Raw genomic sequence first — 13,041 nt, 5'->3', positions numbered from 1 at the left:
GCATGTGATCTGAGACAGCCAGCATGGCTTTGCCAAGGGAAGATCATGCTTAACCAATCTGGTGGCCTTTGATGATGGAGTGGCAGCATTGGTGGACGAAGGGAGGGCAACCAATGTCATTTACCTAGATTTGAGGAAAGCCTTTGACATGGTCCCCCACCACATCCTTATCTCCAAACTGGAGGGATGTGGATTTGATGGGTGGACCACTCGATGGATAAGAAACTGGTTGAAAGGCTGCAGACAGAGGGTGGTCATCAATGGCTCTATGTCCAGGTGGAGGCCGGTAATGAGAGGCGTCCCCCAGGGGTCTGTCTTGGGACCGGTGCTCTTTAACATCTTTATCAATGACATCGATGACGGAATCGAGTGCACCCTCAGCAAGTTTGCTGACGACACCAAGCTGAGTGGTGCGGTCAACACGGTTGAAGGATGGGATGCCATTCAGAGGAACCTCAAGAGGCTAGAAAGGTGGGCCCGGGTGAACTTAATCAGGTTCAACACGGCAAAGTGCAAAGTTTTGCACTTGGGCTGGAGGAATCGCAGGCATTTATACAGACTAGAAGGAGCGGTCCTTGAGAGCAGCCCTGCAGAGAAGGACCTGGGGGTCTCGATGGATGAAAAACTGAACATGAGCCAGCAATGTGCTCTTGCAGCTTGGAAAGCAAATGGTATCCTGGGCTCCATCAGAAGAGGGATGGCCAGCAGGGACAGGGATGTGATTGTTCCTGTCTACTCTTGTGAGGCCCCATCTGGAATACTGTGCCCAAGTCTGGAGCCTCCAGTACAAGAAAGACAGGGAGCTGTTGGAGAGTGTCCAGAGGAGAGCCACAAAAGATGATCAGGGGACTGGAGCACCTCCCCTATGAAGACAGGCTGAGGGAGCTGGGCTTGTTCAGCCTGGAGAAAAGAAGGCTGTGGGGTGACCTCATTGCAGCCTTTTAGTACCTAAAGAAAGCCTATAAACAGGAGGGGAGTCAACTCTTTAAAAGGGTGATAACTGCAGGACAAGGGGAAATGGTTTTAAGTTGAAGGAGGGAAGATTTAGGTTGGATGTCAGGGGGAAGTTGTGAGAGTGGTGAGGTGCTGGAACAGGTTGCCCAGAGAGGTTTGGATGCCCCGTCCCTGGTGGTGTTCAAGGCCAGATTGGATGGGGCCCTGGGCAGCCTGGTCTAGCATTAAATGAAGAGGTGGCCCTGCATGTGGCAGAGGGTTGGAGATTCATGATCCTTGAAATCCCTTCCAACCCTGGCCATTCTGTGATTGTGTGATTCTATCTTAGCTTGAACCATCTTTGTTCTTCTTGTTGTGATTTCTACAGGCATACACATACACACACTTCTTCTGGGAGGTCAGTATTGATTTAACCATGCATATTTATATAGGGAACAAGCCAAAATTAGGCCAATACAAAGTATTCACAAAATGGTCCAGAATAGCTCTACATTCATCTTACTAACACTGCAGATATCAACACCTCAATGTAAATTGATCTCCTTTATCTGCGTCTCTTGCAATGCACTGAGCACTTTTAACACAAGAAACTTGCTGGGTTGCTATTGCTGATTAAAACCCAAAGTGCTGTCCTTAAGAACAGCTCTATATCATCTTGCTGGGTTACGTTGTGTTGAGATAATATGATAAAAAAAGTCCTGTGTGGAAGGAGCATTTGATGTATTTTCTTCGTTTCTTTTCTAAAAGCAGAGCTCTTCTGTATCTCCCTCAGCCAGTTTCAGAACAGCAGAAAAGCACAGAAATTCGACAGATTATTCTTCAGAGAGTAAAAAACAGAAAACAGAAGAGAAGGAAATAGCAGCTCGTTATGTGAGTAAAAAATTATGTTGTGTACTGTTAAACTTAAATGTTCCTCTATAATTTCACCCATTTTGTTCTGCATAGCTAATTTTAAAATTGATGTTCAGGATTTTACTACGTTCTTACTGTCTGTACGTACCATTTACAGTGGTTGGAAGGCTTGTATGTGTAGGATTGATAGCATTTTTGATGACATAAATAAAGACACGTGGAAGGAGCATTAATTAGGCTGGGATTTGATAAATTTGCAGTCTAGCTTGTCTCCACTTCTTGGTGCAGCGCAAGTTTGGGTGAGGATTTTCATCTTCTGTCTCATCCACTGATCTGAAAACTGATCTGGGAATAATTCTGCAGCTGGTAGAACCTTTTAAGGAGAAGCACCATAGGTGACCTAAATACTGCAGTTTTATTACTGGATAAACCTTGGTTTAAGAAGAGGCTATATTACGTAGTTGTGAGCAGCTTTCCATTTCTTTCAATTAATTTTTCTTTTTACTTAGGAGATTTCAGGGTATTAAATATGTATTTTTTACACACCGTGTCATCTTATTGCAGGACAGTGATGGTGAAAAGAGTGATGACAACTTGGTAGTTGATGTTTCCAATGAGGTACACCGAATGTTTTTGGTTGTTTTTTGTTTGTTTGTTTCGGGGTTTTTTTGTACCTTACAGTAGAGGGGATTAGATGGTGGTGTCTTCAATACTATCTATGTATTTTGGGTATGAGTAAGATTACAGCCTTTGCCTTCATAAGAGAGCCAGCAATGCTTCAGGGAGTCCAATCAGGTCTCTCTTCAGGATAAAAATAAGATCTGTAACACTTATTTGTACAAAAGACATTTTTTGTTACTTGTACACCCCAAAAGTGTGCTCTGAATCAAGCCCAGTACAGCTCATTAATGGTGTTCTATTTCACTGTCCTTTACTTCTTTTGTGAATTTATCAGGTCTGCCACATGCCTCAAACCTTTCTAACTCGACACTTAAAGAATGAGACTTATTTTCCTGTATCAGTATCCAAACTTCAAACATCATTTTTGATGTTTAATGATGTTAAATTTTAAGACTTTCATAAAAAACTAATCTGTTATTATACATATTGATTTTAAAATTTTATCAACTAAATTGGTAAGGACTAAAGGAATATGTCACACTTTGTGGAAGAGCTTCACTCCAAAGTGCGAGTTGCTCAGGACAAGCACTGTTGGCTAGTATAAACTTTTTATAGTAATCCACATTGCTGATGTTTAGGATCCTTCCTCTCCACGGGGGAGCCCAGCACACTCTCCAAGGGAGAATGGCTTGGACAAGACTCGACTGCTGAAGAAAGATGCGCCAATTAGTCCAGCGTCTATTGCATCCTCCAGCAGTACTCCTTCCTCTAAATCCAAAGAACTTAGCCTTGTAAGTGCTTTCTGAATTCATGTGACCTGAGTTAATACACAGAAACAGTTGCTTACCAGATTTCTAGCTGGATACAATTTAAATTTGTACAAGTATCAGTAAAGCATTATGAAGCATTAATTTAATTTTTTTTTTTTTTTTTAAAGTAATTTTTATAAAACAGAAGGGAGGAAGTCTGCAGCCTTTTGGAGGGATAGGAAAAAGTTGTTTTCATTGGTGGTGTGGGTAGATGATAGATGTGCTGTGCTGAGAGATGTTTTTCTCCTCCCCGATATGAAAAACTGTCATTCTTAGAATAAATAAGAGTACACAGGGGTTCCTTGATCTGTTTGCCTGTGCCTGTTGTTTATAGCAAATTCAGTTTTGCTTGGATGTGATTTGGTTGTTAGCTTTGTTTGAATTACCAGGCCATATACAAGAACAATAATTTTTATTTTCTATCTAAAAAGTAATCTGTCATTTACAAGAGCCTTCCTTGACTTATATCGTAAATCACAAGGCAAAAAAAGAGTTGCCAGCATGTCGGGGGTATGCTTTCCTTTCCTGTTTGTGGACAAAATTAATCACATTTCTGAGCTGCACGGTAACTCCCTTCTGTGTTCTTCACAGGTCAGGGTACGTGATTATTTAAAGAAATAAAATAAATAAAAGAAAGTTTAAAGTGAATGTAGTGCTCAGGAAAGGTGATGGAATGACAGGTTCAGGCCCAAGAGTCAGCAATCTGTCTGATAAACAAGCTTGTCACAAGAGCAGCAGTGCGCAGTCCCTGACTTAATGCCCATCACTGTCTCTACCTTATGTTACCAGTACCATGTCTGTGTGTGAGTTGTTGGTCAGTTGTGCTTTTATGCTGCTCTTTTTATCCATAAGGCAGTGGTTTCTCATAGAGGCTTGTAATATGAACAGGTCTATGACCGCTGGACGGATTTAACATGTGCTGCCAATATAATTGCCAAGCCACAGTGATCTTCAGTCATTGACCTCATTCAATATCACACAGATGCCCTGGGCAGTGAAAGCTGTGAAAGCTATAGTTAATTCCTAAACCATTCTGTCTTCTTCAGTGTCTCTTTGATTTTCATTGCCAGTGACTTTTGAATCCCAAACCCAAAAGCTAGATTTCACTGATCAGATGTGCACTTCTGTCTTCCACTTGCTTTACAGCAACTAGTCAAAAAAGTAAAACAACTAATGCACTGTTTTCCCTTCTTCTTTCTGATGATTAGAATGAGAAATCTACTACTCCTGTATCTAAATCAAATACCCCAACTCCACGGACTGATGCACCAACTCCAGGCAGCAACTCCACTCCCGGACTGAGACCCGTGCCGGGCAAACCTCCAGGTGTGGACCCTCTAGGTGAGTGTTGATCCGCTTCAGCAGTGTGAAGATGCTTCCATTCATCCCAAAACCTGTTTCCTTTCAATGTACAGTGGCATCAGAGTTTACCACTACTTAAACTGGATGCTGAGTTGGCTCTTCAGAGCAGCATACATTATATATATATATATATATATGTATGTATGTATCTATAGAGAAATATATATGTTATATATATATAATATATGTAGATGCATATTTATATACATACAAATATACTGTGTTATATCAGTATATGTACTGTACTGTTTGAGAAATCCACATTTCTTCTGATGGGTCTGGCATGGCTGAGTGATTTCTCTCTGTTTTGCTTCAATAGCTTCAGGTTTAAGGACACCTATGGCAGTGCCGTGTCCCTATCCAACTCCGTTTGGTATTGTGCCACATGCTGGTATGAATGGAGAACTGACCAGTCCTGGAGCTGCCTATGCTGGTCTGCACAACATTTCCCCTCAGATGAGTGCAGCAGCTGCAGCTGCTGCTGCAGCTGCAGCTTATGGGAGATCTCCAGTGGTAAGTGTTAGCTGCTGTTGAGTAATCCATTTTGAATGTAAGAGTTGTGGGGTTAAATCTAGCCTTTGTAATTCAGGAGGTATGCTATGGAGAAAGAGATGTCTCCATCTTTAATATACCTTTTTGTTTTGCCTGGGGAAAACTGTAGGTTGGTTTTGATCCACATCATCACATGCGGGTCCCAGGCATCCCTCCCAATCTCACAGGCATCCCAGGAGGAAAACCGTGAGTATCAAATACTCAACTTTACAAATTATTCATCTGTTAAAGTTGTGTTCCCTTGTTGATTGGAATTGCCTTTAGCTATTGAAAATTATTGTGAATTAGAATAAATATAGCTGTTTGGGAAAGAAGGAGAAACTGTATTTAATCTTAAAGTTGTATTTGCAAATTTGTTTTGAAGACCAGTAACAACTGGCAAGTATTGGGTAGAGTAGAGAAAAGCAGACAAATAGAGAAAGGATCTCAGCTTGAAGGTGTTACATGCTGAATCTGACTGGTTGGTCTTACATAGAAATACAAATTGGAGTGGGATCTTGGCTTTCCTTCTCACTGTACTCTGCTTTTCACTTTAAAAAATGATTTCTTTGTTCACAAAAGCCTTGCAATTACTTGCAAACTTACCAGCTGCTATAGGCAGCAGTGTGCAGAGAAAGGAACACTGAAACGTTTCATTTGATTGAAAATACTGGAAAGAATTATTGTATCATAATGTTCAAATTCATCCTTGATGGAACTGACCGCAAAAGGTGACCTGCTCTACCACGCATCACTTGTTGTGAGCCTCAGAAAAAGAATTACATAGATATGAAGAGCTCTGTGCTCACATCCCTCTTGAGTTAGAGAGGACAACAATAAAGCATTGATACAAACAATATTGATCTGAGTTTTATGTGAGGGTCCGCAGTTCCACTTCCTGTGTGACACCCCTTTTGTACAAACTTACCACTAAATTCATAAACCTTGTCAAACTCTCTTAGACTGCACACACTGGTTCACCTCAGTTGACTTTCTGCACATTACTCTGCCCTGAGATTTTTGCGAGTTTGAAAATTGATGTGCAGCAGCTTCCAGATCAGCTGTTTACATTAAGAATATCTGTAGGATAGAGATTTTTGTCTTACACATGCAGTGGAAACTTAGAAATTTCTAGTTGTAACATTAAGATGTTTGCACTGTTCAAGTTCATCCATCATGAAGCTGGCTTCAGGAAAGGTAACCAGCTATGTTAAGCTATGCTTGTCTGGTCTGAAAAACAATTGTGCAGACCTTCTGCTCACATTTAACATGTGTTGGTGGGGGAATCTGAAGTCAACTGAGTTCAAGTTTTGTTGCATCTGAAAGGTTCTTGAATGGTCACTGATGTACTGATGACTGTTCTAATTCACAATTGCATTTAAATGTTTGTCAGCCTTGGAATCTGAATTTGAAATCTGTGATTCCTTTAGCATGATTATCTTAATTTTTAAGTATTTTTCACAGCTGTCAATCAGGACTGTTGTTTTGTAATTTACTCATTCTTTTCCTTAAAGACAAAAGTTCTGAAAATCTGTGCTGTTGAATGTTAGCTGAAATGGAGCAGTTAGTTGAAATAGATCCCTTAAGTGCAGTGTGTCAGGGATCTACCTACAAATAATTCTCTTTCCACTTCAGACATATTTCACAAAGAGGATAGAAAAAAATAGATAATCTGAAAAGAAGAAATAATTACTAAGTGTTTATTGTTATTTGTAGTGTCAGATATCTTTAAGTTACTTAAGTAACACATCGTGTGAATTTCTCAGTGTTTAAGAACAATTAAAAAGCAATGGTTTAATCACACATGCTTATGGGAATAATGGATGGGATGAGAATAATGTCGTTATTAATTTCTCTCTAGAATTAAGCTTTATTTCTGTAATTATTCAAATTTGTTCTCTGTATACTTCGTAAGCCTAGCTAGAATCTCTCTGGATAATGAAAACATATAGAAAGTCTCGAGTATGGCACTGTACAGAATGGCTGAAACTTTATACAGAAATCAGAGAAGATGATAATGAAGTTCCACTTGTTTTGTTAGAGATTTAGCTTTTTTTCTTTTCAGTACTTTACTGCAGCAAACAGAAATTAAGGAAATAATGAGAAAGTTATTTCAGATTTCTGTAGTGATAATTGAAACCAAGATTCTACTCATATTGGCAGTTTGCTGCTTGTGACAGCCACAGAAATCTGTCCTACCCTTTCCTGAATGTGTTTAATGTCAAAAAATGGAGAATGATGATATGATGTGTCACTCAGACCTGCCAGAACAAGAAATGGAGAGCAGGATGAGAAGAGTTGGTAAAGCTTTGGGAATAGGGCAGAAAGGCGAAAATGCAGTTGCATTTTATGCTGATGAAAATTACTGTTCTGATGTTAATATACTATGAATCTTAAATAACAAATTCAGTAGTTGAATTCTGAAGCCAGGCTTCAGTGACTGTCAAGCAACAATTAAAGAAATTAAATTTCTAGGTAGTATTATAAAGTGATGGGGTTTTTTTTTTGTGAGCTGTTCTCAACCTCACCATTATTACATTTTGTTTTTTGTTTGTTTTTATCAATAAAACATCACTAAAACTGATGTTTTAAGTCAACAGAAAGCTTTAATTTCTTTAAAGGTTACCTTTTGTGTATGTAAGTGAACCCTCTTATAATGTTTATAGTCTTGTAATAGATATGATGTGTCAAGAAGCATCTAAGAACAAGACAGTTTCACAACCTAACTGTTCTCAGAAAATATTTTGAGATGAAGCTGTTGATAGGTTATTCACAGGTGGCATAACTGGCAGTCACACAACACATTTCTTCTCAGTGAGAGTCCTAATTCTGGCAAGAGAAATTGGGATTTGTAGTTGTTGTGTCAGCTACACACACGCGCGCACGCGAAAAAGGAAAAAGAAAGCAAACTCAAAAGAAGGAAGAAAATTCCAATACATTTTTGCTGGTCTGTCATGTCAGATGTCAGCAAGCATACCTGGGGGCTTAACCCCTTCCTGGTGGTGGTTTCACTGCTCCAGTTACACTGTGTGGGACCTGTAGTGTATCTGAAGCAGGTAGGCACTGATCCAGCTGAAGTCCACATGTTAGAGTTAGGATGGGAGCAACCAAATGTTCTCTGGCACTCAGCTGCCCCCAGAGGTCTACTGCAACTGGCTAGCTATTTTTGTCTTTCAGTGGGCCCTGACCTGTCCTTCCTTTCTCTGTAGGCAGTGGTCTCCCCGTGCATTTTTCTGTTATGTATCCCACTAGAAACCAGCTAGTTTGATTGATAGATGGCCCTTGTCTCATCATGTTAAGACTACGAATGTATACGCTTTGAAATCCTTGTTATAGATGCCTAAATAACTTCTTTCTTATATTATAGAAAAAAAGCTTTAAAAGGAGCTAATCTGAATGCCCCTAGTGGAAACACATATATAATTCTGTTTTCTGAAATGAGCTTGAAGAAAAACTTTATCAGTGTTTTTTCTCTTACCCCTGTGTTTTTTGCTTCTTAGGGCATACTCATTTCATGTAAGTGCAGATGGCCAGATGCAGCCTGTTCCTTTCCCTCCCGATGCCCTCATCGGTCCAGGAATCCCTCGCCATGCCCGTCAGATCAACACTCTGAACCATGGGGAAGTTGTGTGTGCAGTTACCATCAGCAACCCCACGAGACATGTGTACACGGGTGGCAAGGGGTGCGTCAAAGTCTGGGATATCAGCCAGCCTGGGAACAAGAGCCCTGTCTCTCAGCTCGACTGCCTGGTAAGTGAATGGTAGCTTATGATGGTAGAATACGATGGTTAAGATTGAAATGTTAAGGTACAAAAAGCAGTGGCTATTTGAGTGCTATCATTGGTATCAAAGCTTGATACTTCATTTGTAATGTTGTTTCTTTTAGAATGCAGTTTGAAGTACGTTCCTTGTAATGCTTGTGTTATTTTCCCACCAGTGAATCAAAACATCTTTAATATCCTAAAATTGTATTGGTAGGGGGAAAGATCAAAGACAGTACAGCAGATATTGTTTGTAAACTTTGACATTTGTTGGCAGTGTTAAAGCTTGATATCCCATCATGCTAAAAATTGCTGTCTTGCAGCTGTATTCTCTGAGAATATTTGAAGATAGTCACATATTTTGTGTTTGTGCATATGTGTGAATGCATTGTCTTGTCTTAATGTGACAATTAAAAATATCCCAGAGTGTTATTCACAAATTATTTGATCGTGCTAACAAGATGAACCATTGTTAGCAGTATTTCTCGTGTCATTTACCAGTTCTTGGTAAGATGTTGCTGCTTGTTACAAAGGCAATAAAAAGGAGAACAGGGCAACACATGTAGAATATAATGAATTGCTACACAAATCACTACACAAATGAAGAAAATTGCCCAAATATTTTTCTCTGACATCTCCTAGATGGTGGCAGCAAGTCTTACTGGAGCAGAGCAGGGGGATGTGCAGGGAATTTGGCACTCTCCCATGCCGAGAGGTTAATGTGCTGAAATAAACTGCATATGAAAATACAACTTTCTACACAAGCTGTTGAATACAGCTGTCTTGAATTGTTTGGAGTTGGGTTCAGGTCTTTGCATTTTGATGCTAATTAAGATTAAATATCTCTCGCTACTGAATTTTTGTAGATCAAGTTTAAGTACTTCCCTAATGTCATGTAATTTTCTGGCATTAATATACTTTATCATTGTCATAAGTATAAATGGCTCATTAAAACCAGGAGGGAATACAATACTTTTATGGATTTCTGCTCTCATGTTAATGCTGTTTTCCTTTCCTCATGAGTAATCTCTTGATGGCTTCTGTCTCCACAGAACAGAGATAACTACATCCGTTCCTGCAGATTGCTCCCTGACGGCCGCACCCTGATTGTTGGTGGAGAAGCCAGCACGTTATCCATTTGGGACCTGGCAGCTCCAACTCCACGCATTAAAGCGGAGCTGACATCTTCTGCTCCAGCTTGCTATGCCCTAGCGATCAGCCCCGATTCCAAGGTCTGCTTCTCTTGCTGTAGTGATGGGAATATTGCAGTGTGGGATCTGCATAACCAGACTTTGGTGAGGTAGGTCGACAGAACCAGATCACCGGGTTGTGAAGAATTAATTAAACATGGCCTTACATGCTCTTCTGCATAAATGCACTCTTTTCTTTGTGGTGTCAGCATAGTTGCTTCTGCTATTTCATTGCTAGGCAATAACTATGTACTTTGTGCTAGGCAGTGACTAGTACTTTGACAAAAATCTATTTAATTGTTTGTGGGTTTTGAGAGTTTCATAATTTCAAGCCTGCCAAACTGCTTCCTAACTGTTAATTGCTTAAGATCACTTGGTGTTGAAATTGCTGTAGGTTCTTTGAACAGATGGATTTCTTTGTTTCCATGCAATACACTGTGCTCACACTCCAATCTCTTTAATCAGTGTTCCAGCAAATATGTCTGCAAATATGTCTCAGATACAAATGTGTGTAAATCACTTCATTGCACACCTGAACTTCTTAGGAGTTGGGGTTGATGTTCAGTGATAAAGACCAGTAAGGTAGTTAGGAGCCACTTGTACAGAGCTTTGTACTCTGCACTGCATACATGTTGCTATAAAATATACTGCTTAAATATTGCACAAAGGCAGGCTTTTACCCTCTGATGCTCCCATTTAGACTGCCTTAAAAAAAAGTCATTGTCTTTCAAATTGTTCTTAATGCAAACAAATTTTGATAGTCAGACAACATTCTTTCAGGAGCATGTGGTATTTCCAGTCAAAATATAGGTATTAATTAGTCAGCAACAAAGGTCCTCAGAATACATGAAAAATGCTTCTCAAAAGCAAATTAACGCTTGGCTGTATGGTGTGATTAATTGTGTTGTCAATTCATCACAAAACTCATATGGTCATCCCAGAGTTGAGAGTAATCTTAGATTTCCATGGCAGTTTACCTTTTTCCTTCCTTTAATGATAGAGTTTCAGAGACCAAAAGAAAAAGGAATTGTTCTGAGTAAATAATCCGAACTGATTCTTTCTGATATGAGAATGTGTGAATCTTTGATATTTTCAGACAATTTCAGGGTCACACAGATGGAGCCAGCTGCATTGACATTTCTAATGATGGAACCAAGCTTTGGACAGGAGGCTTGGACAATACGGTCAGATCCTGGGACCTGAGAGAAGGGAGACAGCTACAGCAACATGACTTCACATCACAGGTGCAATATTCAGCGCTTCAGCATGTTCAGAAAAATTTGTCATGGTTTTCTAAAAGAAACCCCTTCTATAAAATAATAATAATAATTACAATAATAATGAAAAAACCAGACTCAAAAACACTCCAAATAATTTTTCACTTAGCCTCATGCCCTTTTTTTTTTCTCTGTGCCAGCTAAGCATCTTTCTGGATTATTCCTGTTTGACAGATTAGTACTTCTCCCATGAAAGCAGTGGAGAATCCTTTTTATAAAAGAATTGCCAGATTAAAGTGTTCCTGAGTGCAGTCTGTTCCCATTCCTTTAGGTCCTAGTTCAAAAATATTTTACAAAAATATTTTTAAATGCTGTCAGATAAGCTAGGACATTAACTTTTATAGCTTGATTCAGATCTTTGCTATTACAGTTTTAATTGAGCTTTGTTTACATGAACTAATTTATCTTGATTACTATAGTAATTGGATTATCATGTTTTTAACACCGTAGCAGACTATGATGTGTTTTTGCATAGTGTTAACAGTGTAGCAAGAAGTGAGTTTAGAATATCTGAAGCTCGTTCCTGACTGACTGAAGCATGTGCTGTGCTAATTCCAGATCTTCTCACTGGGCTATTGTCCAACTGGTGAATGGTTGGCAGTAGGAATGGAGAATAGTAACGTCGAGGTGCTGCATGTTACTAAACCGGACAAGTATCAGCTACATCTTCATGAGAGCTGTGTGTTGTCACTCAAATTTGCTCACTGTGGTAAGGAAATACTTCCATGCCAGTATTTTCTTCCTTTCCTTCCTGTAAAAGTCTTTAAGCAATGCCTGCAGATTAAATTAGAGATATTTAAGAATTGGATTTTGAAGCTAAGCATTAAAACTATTCAAAAATTCATTCCTCTTTTTCTGTGGAAACTCCTTGTGTTGTCACCAAACCTCTAAGTGTTACTGGGTTAAAATGTGACTATTCTTTTGATATGTTTTTCATTAACTTGTGAATGTGTTGTTCTTATGACTGATCTGTTGCTTAGGGTGCATTTTTTGAAAAGAAAAAGCAACAATAACACTTAAACAATCTGTTGCAGGCAAATGGTTTGTAAGCACTGGAAAAGATAATCTTCTTAATGCCTGGAGAACACCTTATGGAGCCAGTATATTCCAGGTAATAATCTCCTAAAAGCTATTTTCCACATTACATTATAGTGCAGTAGAGCTGCACATCTCACAGTCTGTCATTAGCTTAAGGAGTTTTTAAATGGAAGTTCCTGGCTAATTGCTATATTCTGTAATTAAAGAGACATACTTCTGTCCTTTTAGTAATTTATCTCTTACGATAAAGTAACCATTTATTCTAAAGTTGTTTTTACTATCTTTCTTTTTAACCTTCTTGTGCATAACCCAAATCATTTTAGATTAGCATTCACTGAAGGTCCTGTTTGTAGCTGAACTAGTGAGAGTCATACTCAACATATGTTTTTCTTAGATGAGGTGCATAAGTTAAGTGGATTGGACAGGCACACTGGTGAACTGACGACTGCATCCTTACGGAGGGATCCCGTTGGATGGCATTGAAAATTGTATCTTTTCAGCAGTCTTGAATCCTTCTGTGCCTGATTTTAATAGCACTTCAGTGTCATTAAGGGAAAGCAGGATTTTTGTCATGTACTTTCACTTACTGGTGTTTCTATGCTGGGAATTTTTTAATTAAGCTAGCTGGTGTTGGTGTTCCTACTTA

General features: G+C 39.2%; 1 protein-coding gene across 4 annotated transcripts in view; it reads left to right on the top strand.

Annotated features, from left to right (window-relative positions):
- Positions 1 to 13,041, top strand: part of LOC116234660 (transducin-like enhancer protein 4) — a 104,147-nt gene that overhangs the window by 87,099 nt on the left and 4,007 nt on the right. For 2 of the 4 annotated variants that reach the window (XM_031602391.2, XM_031602393.2), the window contains exons 9-19: positions 1,702 to 1,824; positions 2,371 to 2,424; positions 3,066 to 3,218; positions 4,445 to 4,577; positions 4,918 to 5,111; positions 5,260 to 5,336; positions 8,630 to 8,879; positions 9,943 to 10,190; positions 11,177 to 11,324; positions 11,916 to 12,066; positions 12,392 to 12,468. In XM_031602391.2, the coding sequence (XP_031458251.2) occupies positions 1,702 to 1,824; positions 2,371 to 2,424; positions 3,066 to 3,218; positions 4,445 to 4,577; positions 4,918 to 5,111; positions 5,260 to 5,336; positions 8,630 to 8,879; positions 9,943 to 10,190; positions 11,177 to 11,324; positions 11,916 to 12,066; positions 12,392 to 12,468 (1,608 nt within the window). The remainder of the gene's footprint in view (positions 1 to 1,701; positions 1,825 to 2,370; positions 2,425 to 3,065; positions 3,219 to 4,444; positions 4,578 to 4,917; positions 5,112 to 5,259; positions 5,337 to 8,629; positions 8,880 to 9,942; positions 10,191 to 11,176; positions 11,325 to 11,915; positions 12,067 to 12,391; positions 12,469 to 13,041) is intronic. The other 2 variants (XM_031602392.2, XM_031602394.2) reach the window with 1 other exon arrangement.

The sequence above is a fragment of the Phasianus colchicus genome, chromosome Z, assembly GCF_987193195.1.
Source record: "Phasianus colchicus chromosome Z, bPhaCol1.hap1.1, whole genome shotgun sequence".
Lineage (NCBI taxonomy): Eukaryota > Metazoa > Chordata > Aves > Galliformes > Phasianidae > Phasianus > Phasianus colchicus.
This window is presented reverse-complemented; position numbering and strand designations above follow the sequence as displayed.